The sequence below is a fragment of the Carex rostrata genome, chromosome 6 (assembly GCF_964058835.1).
Source record: "Carex rostrata chromosome 6, lpCarRost1.2, whole genome shotgun sequence".
In the NCBI taxonomy this organism is placed as follows: Eukaryota; Viridiplantae; Streptophyta; class Magnoliopsida; order Poales; family Cyperaceae; genus Carex; species Carex rostrata.
The window spans coordinates 995,050-1,008,112 of record NC_135923.1 but is presented as its reverse complement, the minus strand read 5'-3'; the positions used below and the strand labels follow the sequence as shown (position 1 = coordinate 1,008,112).

Sequence of the window (13,063 nt, the reverse complement as noted above, 5' to 3'; positions counted from 1 at the left end):
CGAAATACATAACTTTTCTTCATTTTTAATGTAATGTTTGAAGATCTAGTTATCAACCGACCAATTATTTGTTGCAGTTTTGTCAACAACATTATCATGAACCATCAGGGCAAAATTAATTTGGATCTATTTAATTTGTATGTTAAGTTGGTAAAATTAATTAATACCACTAGCTAGACCCAAATACATAGCTTCTCTTCATTTTTAATTTATTGTTTAAAGTTTTTTTTTTTAAAAAAAAATAGGCATGAATGCCCTTCCATTATATAAAAGAACCATAGTCAAGTGACAGATTTAAAAAAAAAAAAAAACCAAAAAGAAACTACCCATGAGAAAACCCAGTGCCTAAATAGGACTCAACAACATCTGCAACATTCCAACTAGATACACTTCAAGATTGATATCAAGGAGCATTATCACAGTTGCAGTCACAAAAACATCACTGACCCCTAGGCAAAACTCAAGTACAACCAGACCTAAAAACACAAAACAATTATATCTCATAATAGCAAGCAACCATGTAAGAAAGATTAAAGTACAAAGATCTAGTTATCAATATTTGATCAATTATTTGTTGCAGTTTTGTGCCCGGGATTGTCATAAACGGCAAACAACTATAGTTCTAGTCAAGCCGATTGAAGCATCTGACAGAAGAAATCTCGAGATGGTTGAGGTTCGATTTAAGAGGTTTGATACCATGGTAAAACGAGTGATACAGAATCTCATGTTTCGTACAGGGGAATTGATAAATTTTAGGAACTTTGCTACAACAATTGTTTGTTCCAGTGTTATAAAATGCGGTTTTATATGGCATATATGCGACCGCATATGCGTATGCAGCCCGCAACTGCATAAAATATGCCTATGCGGACCACATATGCAGTCTAGGCTTAAAATGAGTTTAAAAATATTAAAAACCCATTATCGCAGATTCATTATTTGAACCCATAGACCCGTTTAGGTACTAAACCCATAAGTTGAGTTCTGGATTCGTTCAAGTAAGAAATGTGAAGCCTCCCATCTTCTTTTATAGCTTCCTGAGCGCTTTGATAATTGTTGTTTAAAATTGTGGGATTAAAGTGGGAATGCAAACCGGACTGGGGCAACACGTAATAGCCATCACTTGGTGCGCTGGCCAGCACTTTTACCTTTCTACTTTTCCTTTTCTATTTTATATGGGCTGCACACTTTTTACTTTCTATTTGATATAGGCTACATGAGAATTTGTGAAATGGGTTTCCAACAAACAAATAGACATTAATATTATACTCTTCATTCCAATTTAATGTTTTATATATATGGGCTTTGTTAAATACGCTGCAAAATTTTAATGTTTTATATAATATGTATATCAAATATTAAATATTTAATAAATAATCCGCATATATAAATCTGCATAAAAATTTGCATATGCAGTCGTATACCGTATATGCGGTATGCGGTGGCATTCCGCATGTCGCATTTTATAACATTGGTTTGTTCTGAACACTACTGTAGAGTGGCGTTTTCGAATCTGGATGTTTCGGGTTATATCCATCGGAAATGGATATTTTTAAATGTGATGTTTGAATGATTAGGTCATATTTGTTGTCTAAGGACTTTGGAGTTTTACTAGTTCGATGGTTGTTTTGGATTTTTGATCAGACTTAGTAATTGGCATGTTGTTTTGGATGCCTGAAGGATTAATTACCATGTTGTTTTAGATGTCTGAAGACTGACTATTTATAAATGTGATGTTTGATCGATATGAATGTTGTTGCTTGAACACTAATTTGTAGTTATACTAGCTTATGTAGTTCTGTGCATGTATAGTTGTTTTGGATGTTAATTTGGTAATATTAATTATTATACCACTAGGTGCATTTCTTAATTGGATATGTTTTAATTTAACTTTCTTATGTACTAACCTATTTGTTTTTAATTGTATGTATGAACTTATGATAATAATGCATGATTATTTATTGATTATGAACTAATTGAGTATTTTTAATCTTGCTACTTAATTTAATCTTGATTATGTATTTATTGTTTTTAATTTAGCTAGTGATATTTTAATCTTGGTACTTTAATTATGAACTTTTTATGTTAACAAATTATAACACAAAAATTTCAAGAGCTGATATTATTGAGTTGGTATTATATATGTATGTTATAAAATAATTATCTCATTATATTAATTGTCAAGTATATATAGCTCCAAATTTAATGACACAATACATTACAAGGAACATAGTTGAGAACATTGCCATCCGTTCAACAAGGAACGCAGTTGGTATTGATCAAACTAATACTAACGGATCATCTACATCACGGATGGTAACGATCACCACATCTACACCATCGGATTAATAGCCCAACCGATGTTAAAGAGTCAATCAATACTAATTGTTCGTGAAATTTAACCGATGGATAAGGAGGGGGTCCATCAACGCCATCGGTTTGTTATCCATAACAGACGGTAAAAAGTTCAACGTAATTATAGCGTTGCCACTCGTGACGTACACTATCTGTGCGGAAACACATTCGATAATAAAAGGGGGATGAGAAAAATATTTTTTTATAGTAGTGTATCTGACTCAACAAAATTGAAATGAACGGCCCCATATTTAATATCATCAGGTGCCTATTCGGAATGACAGAGGGGGCATTATTATTTGTGCTTTAAGATTCTTGCCAAATTAAAAATTCCAATCTTGGACCGTCCAATTTAATTGTAACCCGAGGGGATGTGAATTCTCTCCGATATGCACCATTAACCCCAATTTCCAATAATGAATTATGATCCGAAATTAGTTGTCTTTTGGTTGTTATTACTCTGATGAATCTAAAGAACGACTGATTTGAATATGAACTAGCAAAATTGATACTTAATACATGATAGTTGGCATATTTTGAAGAGTTTAGTATCAGTGTTATTTCGGTCTATATAACACCAACTATAAATTTTTTTGAATCGATTTCAAATAATGAATTCAAACTGTTCAAACTAATATACTTCATTAGTTGAGCATTTACATGCAAAAATTTTAATTTTCGAATTTATTTTGTATCAAGTCAAGCAGTCAACTGTGGGGTTTTTTAAATTAATTTTAATGCATTAATTTTTTAACATTTTTTAATGCTTGACTTGACACTAAAATAACTCAAAAAAAATAAAAATTTATATGTAATTTTTTTTAAAGCTCATAAGCAATATTTCATTAATTAGGACCAAGTCAGTTACACATCATTTCGTACCACTACATACATCATATACCAGTACTTAAAATATTACAACTAGAGCCCCTTTACAAAAGTAGACAAGAAAAATTAGAAAACAAAAAAACATAACCAAGAGTTACTGCACTCAGATCAGTATATAGTGAGCATGCATAATTTTCTATGCTTATGCTCAGATTGGTAGGTTGCACAAAACATTGTTGTTGTAATCAAGCCGAGGCAGGAGTATCTAGGAAAGCCTTCGTGCTCGTATGAGGTTTGTGCTTGAGTTATTTAAAAGTAAACATAGAGGAAGAAGATAGCTAGGAAGGAGGGAGGAGAAGAAAAAAATGGAGGAAAATAGTCACCGTCAACGCATCATCATCATCATTAACAATAAACATACCTTATTATACATAGATATATTGGATACTATAGTAGAGGCGGTCAAATTTACAACACCCCCATCCGAACCCGGTAAATCGAGACGAGGCGAAGAGCAGTGAGGCAGAATGACGAGCAGTGAACATATTCGTCAGACAGAAGCATCTGCTTAGATAGGGTGCGACTGAGTGGACTAGGCGGAGGAGACGAGATCGGGTGGTGGACTCTCAAACTTTCTAATCGCCTTGGGAGATATTAATGAGAGGAGAGATATTAACGAGTTTTAGAGTTGTATGTGCGTCATTCATTAAGTAATCAGTTTGAACTGTTTGGATTAATTATTTGAAGACTATCCAATAAGGTTTGGAGTTGGTGTCATATGACATTGATATCATACTAGCCGGACTCTATTTTGAATATAAAAGGTAGATAGTTTATGCCATGATGTTTATGTTATTTTGAATAGAAAAATGTAGATAGGTTATGTCATAATGCTTAGGTTATTTTGGATAGAAAAAAAATGTATAGATAGTTTATGAATTATGATATTACTAGAAATATTTTTGATTAGCAATTTAGATTTTGTACTAATTCAATATAAATATTGTAATTTCTTAATTAAGTTGGTATTACTTATTTTTGTATGAAACTTTAGATAATATTGATAATTATTGAAAATATAAAATATATTTAAAAAATAAATAAGTGCTATGTACGATAGTTTCGGCAATATACACTCTTCGTGATAGGTTTTTTAGTCTTTTCGTAATCACACAATAATTGTTATTAAAATCTTGATAATATGAAATATATTTTACCCCCAGCACTAAAGTATATAAATTACGCCCTTTGCACCTTTCAAGATCTACATTTTGCCAAGTTACCTAAATTATCTTTGTCTTTCATTCATTTTGCCTTCACGAATTAATGATAAAGGAACTCCATTAATGAGCGGGTGAGGCAATATATGTTACTATGCATATCGCATATTGGTTCGTACTACCAATCAATATTTTCGTTTTCAAAAGTTTAAATAGTCGATTTGAACTTTTCAATATATTTTTCATATGAAAATCTATTTGCAAACTAATTTTTTGCATTTCTTTTTAGTATGTGTTAGATAGGTAGAAAATCACTAATTTTAAATGGCCCATAACCTTTTAGATCAAGTAATTTTCTATCTATTTAAAAAAAGAGCAAAAATATTCTAAAAAAATTGTTAAATTTGATCTAGAAGTACATATTCATATGGAGGTCATGTTGAACGGTTCAGATTGATTGTTTGCTTTTTTAAAACTAAAATATTTATCAGTATTACGAACAAATATGTACTATACATAGTACCATAGCCTCACTCCACCTTTCATTCCTATTCTTGTAATTACTTGTAATTTGGAATCCTGTTTTCTGGTGCAGCACTCAATTAATCAAGCACAACCACCAACAGCTCGAGCACCGGTACGACTCCAATGAGTTCACTTTTCTCTCCGGCCCCTGCCGCCATCAAGTATAACCGGATTTAGCAACACGAGTATTACTTCACCAACGGACGGTACATTCTCCGAAAGCACCAAAAATGCTGTTTCATGGTATGCTCTGATTTACACCACCTATCTGCTACTATTGTTGCATTTGCTTTCTGTGTATTATTTAGGAAAGCCATTTGATAGATAGATACATTTCCTTACAGTTAATTCCATAATGCATAGGCTTTGTACTTGATTTAGTTATGAGCATTCACTGTTTCATAAGATATCACGACTTAGTGTTGTAAAAATGGAGGAGAGGGTTTGAAGAACCGATTTATTATATAAGGTAGTGTATTTTTCTTTTTTTCATATTTGTAGGAACGGCACCATTTATAATTTTTTTGTATGCTTCTTTTGTAGATTAAATTAAGATAAGAGCAGAAAAATAAAAATTAGTAGAATGTAGAGAATTTTTTTGAGGAAAAGAATGTAGAGAATTCTCTTAAACAATTTTTATAAGTGATTAATTAAGTAAATTGAAGAGAGTTGTAGAATGTAAAGTGGAATTTTAAATGACTAACAGCTTTTTTGGAGTAAACAAAAAATGCAACATGCAAAATTGTTTCAGCAAAATTTGCACTAAGATCCACTGAAAATTAATAATCTTCATTATCAAACTTCTGTAAATGAGGGCATATTGTTTACAATTAAAATTGAATCAAATGATTTAAATTAGAATTACAAGCCTGGGCTTTTTGGGGACACTGCACAAAAGCCCCTGTTGTATCATACACTTTAAAGCAGAGCAATTTTTCTCTTTATTTATAGGCCACAATAAGAAACTTACAAGATGGGCCATTAAGCCCATTAGGCCCAAAAAAGTAAGAAAATGGTTGGTACTTGTACCAGTTGTACATAATAGTTAGCACCAATCTATCTAATGCAATTTGAAGTTTGCATGTTTAATTAACCTCTCTAAACAACGCCACTGTTTTCCTCTTCATGTCCAAGCACTATCCTTTCCTCTCTCTCTTCTTCTACCTCTCTTTCGCTATCGGTGAACTTAAGCAATCCGCTCGACCGGCAATACCTCATCAAAAAATGCATCACAATCCCCATTGTTGTCAGCACGGCACTCAGCACAAAAACCCTTCGACTCGCAAGGGCAATCACGTAGCAGAGAAGCACTGATGGAAAGAGACACATGATACATAGACCTGTGGTACCCAGGGGCACACGGTACGGCCGCTTCAGATCGGGGTACTTCCTGCGCAACCAAAGGAAAGTTGCAAACTCAAGGAGCATCCCAAGACTGTACAAAATATTGGCAGTGGAGACGATGTCTTCAAAAGGGAGAAATGAGATGGTTAGTGTGATTAGGCACGAGAGCAAGATGCTAACCCATGGTGTGTCAAACTTTGGTGCACGAACGGCAAATATGCGTGGGAGAAGACCTAGGTCGGCCATGCCTAATAGTTGGAATGCAGCGCTGCTCAGTTGAGCCTCGTAGAGACCGATCGACGAGAGCACAGCACCGGCTTGGATCCAGTATTTCAACCAGTTGCCTCCAAGCATGCCTATAGGATATGCAATAGAGTTGGTTTCATTAAATTTAATTAGGAGCATATTTTAGTCCACTATATATGATCTCCAACAAAATAATAAGAGGGTTCAAATGCCTCCATTTTTTGTGCCTCCATCATGCCTCCATTTTTAAAAACTTAAATAACTTAAAGTTTAAAACTTAAACGTCAAAATAAAACCGTTAGATGTAATATATGTTATTTTCTCTATGTGCCCATAAAAATTATCACATTTTGATTTTATACGAATCAATAAATTGAAAAATCAACGTCTAGAAATTATCCACATTTGTATACATTTTTACAAGCTCAAGATGACAATCAAAACAAAGTTGAAATTTCATAATTTTTTACATGTGCATAGATAAAATGATATAGTTCATATCCAACAGTTTTATTTTGAATTTCAAGATTTAAATTTTGAGTTATTAAAGTTTTTAAAAATGGAGGCATGATGGAGGCACAAAAAATGAAGACATTTGAACCCTCCTCAAATAATAATTATCTAAATTTGCAAAAAAAAAAGCCACAAATTTTCTCTCTCTTTGATCCTTCTCTGTTTAATCAAAAGGAAATACATGCTACATCACTTAAAAATTACAATTCCATTAATTTTGTCAAATGTGAATTATGAATAAATATATATACATAACTTAGTGAATTCTAGCATTCAAGTTAATTATTTAGTGGGTATTAATTAGTTGGAGTAGCAGATCAATTTGCAACCGTGTGTGTGTATATATAGAGAGAGACTAATATGCATTCGGTAGCATATGGGCCGAAATGCATACGGTCCAAATTTAAAATTTTAAGATCCAAAAAGTCGATCTGAACTGTTCATCTTGTTCTCCATATTAATATGTGCTTGGAGACCAAATTTTACATTTTTCCGATTTTTTTTACTATTTATTAAGCCATTTTGAAAATTGTTGATCCAATAGTGGTTTAACAAAACAGTAAAATTAGCAGCTACCGTTGGATCAGCAATTTTCAAAGTGGCTTAATAAATAGTAAACAAATTCAGAAAAATATAAAATTTGGTCTCCAAGCACATATTAATATGGAGAACAAGATGAACAGTTCAGATCGACTTTTTGGATCTTAAAATTTCAAATTTGGACCGTATGCATTTCGGCCCATATGCTACCGAATGCATATTAGCCTCTCTCTCTCTCTCTCTATATATATATATATATATATATATATATATATATATATGTGCTTTCGGTAGCATATGGGTCGAAATACACACGGTCCAAATTTAAAATTTCAAAATTCAAAAAGTCGATCTGAACCGTTCATCTTGTTCTCCATATTAATATGTGCTTGGAGACCAAATTTTACATTTTTCTGAATTTTTTTACTATTTATTAAGCCACTTGGAAAATTACTGATCCAACAGTGGCTTAACAAAACAGTAAAACCGTTGGATTAGCGATTTTCAAAGTGGCTTAATAAATAATAAAAAAATTCGGAAAAATATAAAATTTGGTCTCCAAGCACATATTAATATGGAGAACAAGATGAACGGTTCAGATCGACTTTTTGAATTTTGAAATTTCAAATTTGGACCGTGTGCATTTCGGCCCATATGCTACCGAAAGCACATTAGCCTATCTCTCTCTCTCTATCTCTCTCTCTCTCTCTCTCTCTATATATATATATATAGCAATATGCTAGCATGCTATGCATAGCATAGAGCCCCTCCATGCAACGCCTTGGATTTTGACTTTTCAAAATCCTAACGGTCGATCCGAACCGTTCATCTTGTTCTCCATATTAATATGTATTTAGGGACCAAATTTTACATTTTTTTGGAATTTTTTTACTATTTCTTTAGATTTATTGAAAATCGTTGTTTTCAGCAAATCTGGACCATAAAAAACAGCAATTTTCAATAAATCTAAAGAAATAGTAAAAAAATTCCAAAAAATGTAAAATTTGGTCTTCAAACACATATTAATATGGAGAACAAGATGAACGGTTCGGATCGACCGTTAGAATTTTGAAAAGTCGAAATCCAAGATGTTGCATGGAGGGGCTCTATGCTATGCATAGCATGCTAGCATATTCCTATATATATATATAATTGCCTTACGTACTTAATTAGCTTACATAGTATATGAAATAATTGAGAAATAAATTAAGATACTGATGGTTATCTGAACGTACCCCTACATAATGATAATGGACTCATAATTTGTTAGAGATGGAATATATATATATATATATATATATATATCTAAGGACAGTTTGAGAGAGACCGGGCGGGTCGGCCGTCGGTTTATGTCAATTTGAGATTTTGAAATGTTTAATATTAACTTATGCGTTTTAATTGCCTTACTCTTTAAATAGGTAGGTGTACGAGTAATTCGAATGCTAACATCAGGCCTTAGCTTGAGGAATGAAGCCAGGAAAGATAACGTCCTTTATTCATGTCACATTTGTGAGTTTGTCTATGGCATTGAATAGTGTAAAATCCCTGTACAAAGTTATTCTCCAGCTTTCTTTGTTACCCAGCGGGCCAACAACTCAAGGGAAGGGTATGGCGGTATGAATAAGGGCCGCCGACTCATTTCACTATGATACATAACATAACATAACGTAACATTCTTTCCTTAGGAAATAATAATAACGAGTCATTTTCTATGTTGCATTGATACGGATATGGGTATCGTATCGGATACGATACAAATATGGTGATACAGTAATTTTCAAAAATTAAGGATACGATATGCCTATTTTATTATATTATTAATTTAGAAATTGTATTATATAAAGAGGAGGGATCCAATTACAGTATTACACTCTTTTTTGGTGACACCGGAATCTACTATCATTTGATGTAATTGAATTTTTATATTTTTTGAATTATAAATAGTAATTGAATTTGTTGTAGGGCGACAAAAATCTTAATCACTACACTATTTGACATTTGATGTTAGAATCTACTGACTTTTATATTTGACACGTATATTCAAAAAATATAAAAATTCAATGGTCTGAATATAGCGATATTGTCAAATAGTGTAGTGATTAAGGTTTTTGTCGCCCTATAGCATAGGGCATGGGTTTGATTCTCTCTTGAAGCACTAGAAAATACATTTTGACGCGGTCCATAACTAGTATGGTAGACCACGCTCGTAGTTGGTGCATGGTGAACCATGCATGGTGCACCGTATCCAGACGTGTCACAGTGGTATTCAGCCGTATTCAGACGAGTCAATCCGTATTGGAGACCGTATCAAGAGGTTAAGGATTAATTCATCACGTAGGCCGATACATCAGCTGGCGTATTTGATACGTATCGGACACGAATTAGGTGAGTATCAGTATTGGATTCATATCCGATACGGGTACGGAGTCCATATAAGAAGTATCCATGCAACATAGATAATTTTACAATATATCTTCTCCGTTCCACAAACAATGGAGAGAGAAGAACGACTGTATATATCATGAAGAAGGCAACTGATCAACTAACTATAATTGATGATAGTTAAAGTGTTAATAACCATATAATAATATTTGACATGACGATCGTGACTTATTTGACATGCAAAACTATTTTCGTATAGTTCCTATATATTAGGTGGTTCCCGCCGCATGGATCGATCGTGACTTACTTTGAATGTATTACAAAGGTGCCTATCTAATCGGAAAGTATATGAAGTATCATGTATCCGATTTTTCTTAATTATATATATTGAGTAGAACTAGGGTGTTCTTAAGCTCACCAAAGTGTTTGGTGAGCTTAACTCCAAAACTCATCAAATCGGTTTCAAATGACGAATTCAAACCGTTGGAACCCACCTACCTTACGAGTGATGCGTCTACATGCGAAAATTTTAAACATTCGAATTAATTTAGTATAAAGTCAATCGGTCAAAATTAGAAGGTTAATAAATTAATTTTAGTGCATCCAATTTTGAACGTTTTTTGACCGCTTGACTTTATACTAAATTAATTCGAATGTTTAAAATTTTCACATGTAAACGCATCACTCGTAAGGTAGGTAGATTTCAACGGTTCGGATTTGTCATTTGAAACTGATTTGATGGGTTTTGGAGTTAAGCTCACAAAACACTTTGGTGAGCTTAAGAACACCCTAGTTCTACTCATATATATTTGTTATAAAAATGCGTATATTCTTCATAAAACAAAGCACATGCGCCTTCAGTTTCCTCACTATTAATTATTCATGATGCATAACCAAACTTATATTTGGTTAATACTCAGTGGCGGAGCCAACTATATCCAGGGGTAGGCAGTCGCCTACCCCTGGATTTTGAAATACGGTACCAAGTTTGTATATAGTTGGTTTGGATTTGAGTTTTGTCTACTCCTGATTGAATCGAAGCTCTTGATTAGTGAAATTGGCCGAGTCGTTACAATTTTGGTAGTCTTTCATCAATCTATTTTGAAATATTCCGACAAGAAGAAGGTTAATAAGAATGGTATGATAGTGGGACTATAATAAATTTGTTATATTTTTGTGAAAGGAATAGACTAAAATATTTTATAAAGTAATATACTGAAATTTCATGTAATGCATTAAATTATTTTTATTATGTTTAACTATTCAAAATGAGCTATTTTAATAGAAAAGTCTTGTGAACTATGTTTCAAAATAAACTTTAAAAAAAAAATCGAGTTTTCGATCTAATTCAATGGATTTCTACCGATTTTCTCGATTTTAATTCATGGTTAATTACCGATTCCGCTTCCAATGAAAATTATTTAATAATATTTTATAATTTAATAATTTAAATAAAATAAAATAACAATAATTAATATAATAATAATTTATTTTGCTGATGAAAATCCTAGCTACGGTCACTGTTAATACTTAATTATATATGCGTTAATACTTAATTATATATGCGAGAGACGACTAGAGCTAGCATTAAATAAGTAACTATATATAGATATAGCAAAATTAAAACAAGTACGTACCGGCTACATCAGCAAAGTAACCATTCACCCAAGCCTCCGGCGGCGAGTCGATTGCTCCGGTACCAGCCATTACCGGTAAAAAATAGCTCACGGAACAAATCACTACTGCAATCGCCAGACCCTTCGGGAAAGTCTTCTCGGGCTTCTCCACCTCTCCGGCCATCGTGCTCGCGCTATCCCAATAATTCAAATTCCAAAACAAGATATTCAAAAACAACCTCCAATCCTTCTTTTCTGTCTTAACCATCCATCTCCTTGTCTCAAGTCTCTTCATGGCCAATGCCGTAATCAAAACAAATGGTGCGAGTGTTACCACGGCCAATACCACCGCCCCCCAACCGACAACTGACAGCCCGGTGTAATTCAACAAACAAAGAATCACCACAGCCATCGATATAGCAACCGACCTACCCGTCCCGGATCCAGCTGGAGAATATGCGCGAGATATATAATCTGCACACATTGGAGGGTACGCGGCTATGTTTATAACGACACTCAGGTATTTCCAGGTACCCATGAGGGAACCGAAAAATGGGCCAAATGCCCGGTCAGCCCATACAACGAAACCACCATTTCCTGGTAATGCCGTGGCGAGTTCTGCCGTGACTAACGACTCAGGCACTCCCCAGAGAAAAGGAAATATGAAAAAACCGATTATAGCATAAAGGGGACCGGCAGCTTGTACAGACTGCTCAGCACCATAAGGACCACCGGCAACCTCGAAATATATAAGAAATATCAAGGGGATGAGTTTGAGCTTGTTGGAGCTGGATTTTGCAGTGGTGATTGGTTTTGGGATGGTGCAAGATTTTCGGGATTGCGGTAACAAGTTCGAACTGTCCATCGGACTCGGTTGGTCTGTTTGTAATTCTCTTTGATCAATTTGGGATGGAGTTTGTATTTGATTAGGTTGGAGTTGTATCTCCTGGGGCTGCATTTTGGTTAGAAGAGAGTATGGGGCAGTGTTGTGATGTGAAGTTTTGGATTGAGACTGTGAAGGAGATAGGAAGTTAGATAGAGAGAACTTGAATGGGAGATTTGTCATGATGTATTTATTGAGGATGTTTGATAACACTGTTGATGTCAATTTATGGTTCCTTTGGAATTATATTGCTAGTGAGCAATTCAATTTTGAAGAATTAATAGAAGGTGTCAAGGTGTGGGGATGCTCATGCACTAGCTCTGTTTAATTTGTATGACACTTGTTTGATTACCTGAAGAAAGAAAAAGACAGCCATTAGCAAAAATTAGTTACCATTTATTTAATGCACCATTAAATATATGCATAGTGTATCCATTAAACAGAGATTAAACTGGAATAAATAGAATGTTGGTGATTTTAAAGGATTGAATCGAAATTTTAATTAGTGACTATATATCGTTGACATAAAAAAAAATTTAGCACCTTGAGAAATTTCAGCATGTAACTAAAAAGTTTAGTATGTTAAGGAGAAATTATGTTGAGATCATCTA

The 13,063-nt window shown here is 33.6% G+C and overlaps 1 protein-coding gene across 1 annotated transcript; it reads right to left on the bottom strand.

Annotated features, from left to right (window-relative positions):
• Positions 1–5,853: 5,853 nt before the first annotated feature.
• On the bottom strand, positions 5,854–12,665 carry LOC144556171 (putative polyamine transporter At3g13620). Its single transcript, XM_078304673.1, has 2 exons — positions 11,591–12,665; positions 5,854–6,628 (listed from the first exon to the last, which is right to left on the bottom strand). The coding sequence occupies exons 1-2, from the start codon at positions 12,633–12,635 to the stop codon at positions 6,027–6,029; spliced, it is 1,647 nt and encodes a 548-aa protein (XP_078160799.1). The 5' UTR covers positions 12,636–12,665; the 3' UTR covers positions 5,854–6,026.
• Positions 12,666–13,063: the final 398 nt, after the last annotated feature.

What these genes read in the sequence shown, in the direction of transcription:
- LOC144556171 (XM_078304673.1), bottom strand. Translation starts at nt 12,635, where the DNA reads ATGACAAATCTCCCATTCAAGTTCTCTCTATCTAACTTCCTATCTCCT. An exon ending in TTACTTTGCTGATGTAGCCG is followed by an intron (nt 6,629 to 11,590) that starts GTACGTACTTGT and finishes CATATCCTATAG; the next exon opens with GCATGCTTGGAGGCAACTGG.